Source organism: Empidonax traillii, unplaced genomic scaffold, assembly GCF_003031625.1.
Source record: "Empidonax traillii isolate 1590-97213 ecotype Southwest subspecies unplaced genomic scaffold, ASM303162v1 scaffold983:size218742, whole genome shotgun sequence".
Lineage (NCBI taxonomy): Eukaryota > Metazoa > Chordata > Aves > Passeriformes > Tyrannidae > Empidonax > Empidonax traillii.
In genome coordinates this window covers 64,436-71,476 of record NW_020956176.1, presented here as the reverse complement: position 1 = coordinate 71,476, position 7,041 = coordinate 64,436, and the positions used below count along the sequence as shown (strand labels likewise).

At 39.9% G+C, this 7,041-nt stretch overlaps 1 protein-coding gene across 1 annotated transcript in view; it reads right to left on the bottom strand.

Annotated features, from left to right (window-relative positions):
- Positions 1–4,155: 4,155 nt before the first annotated feature.
- LOC114067869 (disrupted in schizophrenia 1 protein-like) overlaps positions 4,156–7,041 on the bottom strand; it is a 42,296-nt gene continuing 39,410 nt past the window's right edge. Inside the window, exon 5 of the mRNA XM_027903577.1 lies at positions 4,156–4,971. Coding sequence (XP_027759378.1) covers positions 4,826–4,971 — 146 coding nt within the window. The 3' untranslated portion in view covers positions 4,156–4,825. The remainder of the gene's footprint in view (positions 4,972–7,041) is intronic.

Here is a 7,041-nt window from a genome sequence, read left to right as displayed (position 1 = left end):
GACAAATAAAACAATCCCGGTACCTCTAAATTTCAGGTTATGGAGGATGCATAAGGAACTTTCTGAAAGCCCACTTTAAAGCAAAAACAATAGGAAAAAAAATTAAGCTAGAAGAGTACAGAAATAGTAAGGCAGATGTATCAGTATAACCCCTCCCAAGCCCCAAGGAGTGGAATGGGTTGGCTCTGGTACCTCTCAGTCCCTCCGACATTGACTCCCAGAACAGTCGTGAAGAAGCTCCTACATGCAGAGCTGTGTCTGGCTCTCAGCTGCTGCCCCTGAGCCTTGCCCTGGGACTGCTGCTTAAAGGAAGCCTGAGAGTGAGCACAAAGCTCTGGGTTTTGGGACTGAGCTGGTAGACTTAAAATCTTGAGTCTACTTGACAAGAAAACACAGTGGTCCTTCCTTTGGTGTTTCAAAGTCTCATTGTCAGAGAAGTAGAGGTTTTCTTCTTATAAACTGGACTGTTACTGTGGAAAGGTCTCCTAATTTTCCATTTCTCCAGTGAGATCTATCATGCATCTCCTAGCTGTGACTGACTAGTTTAATATTCTCTTTCTTTTGCCACTTATTATTCCTGTACAGCTGCTTATTATTACAAACTATTTGTTCAACTTTGCAGGCGATTATAAGAACAAATAGCCTAGTGATGTATTGACATTGTGTATGTCTTTGACAATACCCCAACACCCCCTTCCCAAAGACACTGCTCTTCCAGACGAGAAAACAAGGACAGTGTGACTAACTGACATGTATTTGCAGAACTCAAACATTTCCTTACTCACTCAGCCCCAGATGTTCTTTTCCCAGGCCTCATATTCAAAACTTCATTAGAAATTTGAAAGAAATGCTTTACTGTGGCTGCTGGCTTGGCTGCTTTTCAGGTTTAGGCAGAATTTCTTATATTCACAGGCCCTTTTTCCTTTGATTTTTTTTTTCTTTTTTTTTTTTTTTTTTTTTTTTTTTTTTTTTTTTTTTTTTTTTTTTTTTTTTTTTTTTTTTTTTTTTTTTTTTTTTTGTATACTTCTCCAGAAACTTGTATTATCATCTTTAGCAGTGCAGGAAAATATCCACATGAGCATAATATTTTAGAGCTTCTTTGTAGCGTGTTAATCTCTGAGACTAACTAAAAAAAAAACCTCTTGGTCCCAGTCTCATTTTTAATAGGATAGTAAACTAAGAGGATACATGAGGATTATTCTAATCTCACCCTCGAGCTCTCTCCAGCACTACTGCCTATCTGGGACCCATTATTGAACTGCCTTTTCCAGTGCTCTAGAAAAGAGGCACTTATCTTGATTTAACAAGTAATGATAGCAAAAGCCTGAGCTGTCATGCTTTAGAAAGAATGGATTAGCTAATTGATTGTGAAGAAAAGAAACATTAGGTTGGAGCTAAACACCCTTTGGGGTGCTGTCCTTTCCTTGCTTTCTTCTTTAGTCCCTTGAGAATATGTTTCTACACTGGGGAGGGGGGAGGAGGCGGTTTGTGTGTGTGTATTCAACACAAACAACTCTTACAAAGCACATGCAAGACACTGCTAACCATGAGTTGTTTCGTCATTTTGCAGCTTTCCTGGAGCAGTCCATTCTATGTGCTTTGGAAGAGCAATGGAGCTGGTAAAGGGGCTGGAGCACAAGTCTTACCAGAAGTAGCTGAGGGAACTGTGTTTGTTTAGTCTGGAGAAAAGGAGGCTCAGGGGGTAGCTATCACTTGTGTTACAACTACCTGAAAGGACATTGTAGGAAGTTGGGAGTCAGTCTCTTCTCCCATGTAATAAGTATGTGTGTGAGGGCATGACTTTGACCTCGGATATCGCTGTAGCCAATGCAGAGTCGTACGTCCCTTCCCTCAACCCTTAACCATGGATAAGGAACTGAGGGAGGGCAGACAGGATTCAGTTGCACAGCAAGACAGAGTAAAGCTGAGACTCAAGTGCAGGTCTTATCTGTATGTATAGTTTACTGCCTGATATTTCCTTCTCCCTCTCATACTGAAAACAGCTACATTTTTGCAGTCAGACTCTAGTGTTGAATGTCTTTAGACTATTTCCAAAAGGCATTACAGACTCCCCCAAGCAGATAAATTACTGCTGTCAACAGCATAATAATAGTCACACACATGGTTTCTTTCTCCTTTCCTCTCCTCCACTCCCCATGATAAAATTTCTAAAATATTGTACACTGGACAGAAGGTGAACAGACACTGGGTTAGTTAAAAACATACTTCTCTTTATTTGAAAGTTTTCTATCCACATATAAAAGGCAGTTGATACATTGCATAGTATACTTTTTTTTTAAGTATGCTTATTATCAAATGTGTCTGAGAAAAGGGATGGTTACCGGCTCTAACTTCCCACAACAAACAGTGAAGTTAATGGAATAATAAATTAAAGTAGTAGTAGTCAACATTACATATAAAACAAATGTTAACAGATACAAATATAACACGAATGATGACTGATCCAGTTTCCCTTCTCAGGAGTTCAGTGTCTTATTAGAGTGGTTATACCTAAGCGGAGTTTTTATTAAAATGCAGTGGTGCTCTGAAGCTTCAAAACACAAAAGCCACACGGGTTTTTTTAATTGAATGGGAATGTCTTCAAGAAACCTTGCTAGTGGGAATGAGGGTGCTGTTTTCCTACCCCTGTGATTGTTGTTTAACATCCCTGTTGCTGAGCCCTTGCTCCTGCAAGGAGGCAGACTTCACGCTCCAGCTGTGGCTGATCCTGGCTCTAAGGCACTTCTAGGGCCTACCACCTATTTACATTGTAGGCACTAAATTAGTCAAAGGACAAAACTCCGCATACTCTGCAGTGTGTGAGGGAGGAGTGTCATGGAATCTTAGTGTACTGGCCATCATCTCTGGGACTGTCCTCATTGTCCTATATAAATGCTCATTGCTGGAAACTCAGTACCTGTGCCTTCTGTGGTATTAACCCACAAGGAACTTCTGTGGGTCTTAAAGAAACAGTTTTAAGAGCTCTGTCTTGTCAGTGTGCTCTCTTTCCTGTTAGCTGAACTCATGTGGGTTTCCATGAGTGCTTTCTGGCAGCTGGGGTTTCCCACTGAGCTGGTCCTGTGCACGGGCTGATTGTCAGGGTGCTGCAGGCTGCCACCCGTGCTTGTTGGGCTGCCTTGAGCTGGAGACAAACACCTTGCTCGTCTGTTCAGGGTTGCTTCAGAAAGTGTCAAAGCTACTAGGGGGAGGTAGGTGTTGAACAGGGACTTAGAGGAAGAAACGTGTCAGGGCAGCAGCAGAGCAGCAAGAGACCTCCATTTGAAACAGGAGGGGAACCCAGTAGCAGAGTCCACGCAAGCTGAAGATCCAAGAGTCTTTACAGCAACGTGGATGCTGGCCCATTTACTACACAAGAAGTCAGGTCTGAATTACAGGGTTGTAATTAGACCCAGAGGATCCTATGACCAGAGAAACCACCCGAGCTCTGCTCCCCTGGTTTGACAACTGTATGCTCCTGCAGGCAATTATAATCCTGTTGTATGTCTCAGCTGCCTGGCACTTTTTTTCTTCATTCCTTATGTACGTAACATTGAGGTAGAAGTTTCAACTAATATTTAAGCACACACAAGAATGCACACAATCTTACTGGGCAAGTAGTACAGTGACCTTCGGAATCCGCTAAAAACCTTCACAATGTGACTATAAAATGAGTAATTGAAGTAGCAGAGAAAAGGAATTCTAAACGTGTCAGAAAAACAGTATCAAAAAAAGTACAGCACTAAGTTGCAAGACATTTTCTTCATCTATTGGATTTAAAACAATTCATTGGTGGTTTTTTTTTTTTTTTAAATTTTCCCTCTGGAACGAAGGACAGAAACAGAATTTTTTATGACACTGAAATATACTGGTATCAAAGTAAGGGTATACAATGAATTTTTTAAGGCATTAACTATTTTGAACAATGATCTAAATAGAGGTAATTTATAATGGTTGGCTTCAGTTGAGCATTGCTTTTATTTCCTATAAAAATACACGTTTAAAAATGTATATATAGAAGTGTCTTGCAAAAAAATCTCCATTCCTTCTTACATTTATAAGGAAGATCAAAGTAATAGTAGTAACCTTTACAAGGAGACTTAAATGTCTTATTGTTAATATAATATTTAAATGTAAGGAACACATATCAACATAGGCTTTTTTTTTTGCTTTACAACCCCTGTTAATACTAAAGCAAGTTTATACCTAAATAAAACTAGTTAAACTACTGCTATAGGGGCTGCTGTTAGTTACCTCCACTGTACTTAATACCACAGAGTAAATGAGATCCAAATTTCAGTTGAAAGAACTTGGTTAGCTTGAATTTCATCCTATTGATTTAATTATTGGCAGGAATGTGAAAATACATTCAGTGTAAGAAAGCTGTTTAAAGCCAAAGAGAAAAAAAAGTTCTTATTATTCTTACAGCTATTTTCCAAGAAATACTAGCTGTTCCAGCTTTAATGCTGCATTTTTAAATCAGGAAAAAAAAATCCATGGGAGAGATACTGTTTATGAGTCTTCAAGGAGAACATTTCACTGACATTAAAGGCAACTTTGCAGACTCACTTGAAATGTATCAATTTGTAATCTACACATTTACAGGAGCTGCTCTGCTCTGAAAGCTGTTTCCCAATCTGTGCCAAAACATGTGAGGCTGCCTAGCGTACTTCTGATGATAGACCTTCAGGCTCTATTTCTCCATAATTGATTTAGTTATTAGTTATGCAGAGGAGAGAAGAGATCCCTGAGGCTTAGTAAAACAGTATTCAGTTACTAAAAGCAGCCCTTTGTGAATTAATGTTATCCTACCAGCACTTTCTGCTCATTATTCCTTCAAGTCTTGTTTTCCTGGACACCAGCTGTCACAGAGGAAGTCTCCAGCCTTTTCTTCTGCCTCCTTGGCTGACTGAAGTTGCACAAGCACGGTCTGGAGTGTCTCCTTCACTACCTGGATCTCCCTCTGCAGAGACTGTGCAAGCTTTATTAAGGAATAATCTATAGGTGATTGGCAGTCCCTGTTCTCTTTCCAAGTTATTAAGTAAATTCTTGTTCTGCTGCTCTCGACAGATGGCCATGGCTATCTAATTGTAGCTTCAGCTTCTTCCAAATTGTTTGGATTAAACATTAATACATTTCTCACACTTGCTTTCAAAAGAAAAATCCAGGCAAGCTCAAGTTCTCAAATAGCATTATTTAGCACTTTAAAAAAGGGAGGGGATGGGGGATACTGTTTTCATGGGAAGGAAGGAGATAAAGAAATTTTACCATGGAGACAGCAGCACAAGCTGTGAGCTCGATGAGCTGTGAGCTGGGTGATTTTTAAGACAGAGACACAGACCTGGGTGGATCAGACCCCAGGTGAAGGTAACAGGGCAGTGGGAACAGTCTGAAACGTAAGCCAAGTGACTGCAGCTTGTGTGGCATTAGTGAGCTTAGCAGCGTGTGCTATGCGAGGCAGGGTGGGAATCTAGGTAAGAAGCAAAATGAGCTTATAGCAGAGAAAGTGTTTCTGCTCCACTTACTTACCTCCAGAAACCTTTAATGTTAACTCAATTATCAATATAATTGTGGTGCAGAACACACAAATATAAAGCTATATGAGATTCCACAGGCAATCCTTTGAACAAGTTGAAAAGCAGAGAGGGCAGTACCAAACTTGTACTGTTGTGCATTAGAAGGAAGAAGGCCACTTGAAAAGTATGAAATAATACAGTATAAAATGCTTAATTTGGTTAAGAAAGAGCTTTCTACATTTTATTTGCCTCTGTCTAGTTCAGGTTTCCTGTAATGCATTCAGGAAGAAACTGATGGCTAATGGCTCAATCTCTGAAAAATACCTTCTACTTCTCTCTTTCCCAGCTCCGCAATGACAGAGGGAAGATGTCAGGTGCTGGCAACTAGAATACAAGGGGTACATCCGTGAACAGACTGGCAGATGACACGAATGGAGATAGTAGCAACTGCTGACATGCACAAGCGTTTAAGTGGCTGGGCTTCCTAAGCAGCACAGGTTTTGTTCTATGACTAGCCTCTCCTGGGAACAAGCAGTTTGTATTATCAATATATTGGCCTTTCTGCTGATAATCTTACATCATCAAGGCTATTCATTGTTGAGAGTGCAAGGACTGGGTGTAGCTCAATGAGACGAGCCTTATTATCTCTTCCATAGCTTACACCATGTGGAGAGGGAAGCAAGCAGAGGCAAATTAGAGCCTACTGAAATGCTAAACCAATGACCAAGTCTCTGTGAACAAGGCCTAGAGTCCATCCTTACCACACTGAGGCCTTCTGTACAGGTATGGCTAAAGGGCAAGGACTCCAAAAGACTGAAATAATTTCATGGCACACTGCTGGAAAGGAAACTATTTCAGAACCTCACTTCAAGGGAAGTGAAACAGGATGACTGAAACAACTCGGTTTCAAAAATACAATGCACAGAAAAGATAATGCACAAGGACAGTCTTTATCCTTTACAGAGCTCATACACTATGAAATGTTGTTTTACTTGACCCTTGATGTCAATACAGTGTCAAGAAAAAAAGACAGCCTCAGGTTATGAGACTGTAAAAAGTAAGACACTCCTTTTGAAAAATTGCAACTAGAGTAGACTGGGGTAAAGTTACAAAAATCACTTCTATTTCAGGAAGTCATTACTATGCCTTTAAAAAGTGTTTTGGCTACTTTTGATTCTTTTACCAATTCCTCAAAATTTTATCTTTGTGCATTTACATGCATTTACTATGATGTTTTGCTCTTACTATTTGTGCATACCTCTAATTTCTAGGTAGTTCTGCTAATCTAAAGGTTTTCTGTCTCTGATTACAAATAACAGCAGTACACACAAAGCTTCTCCCATCCAAGAATCTCAAAGCAGCATACAAGGACAAATTAATTATGTGTTGCATCTTCTCTGAAGTAAGAGTTATTATCCTCTTATAAGTGGTCCTGGACTCTCCACCTCTCTGCAACTTAATCATGAGGCTCTGCTGAAAATCTAACTGGGAAAACAGAAATTCTTCAGCTTAAGAACACCGTGAAGTC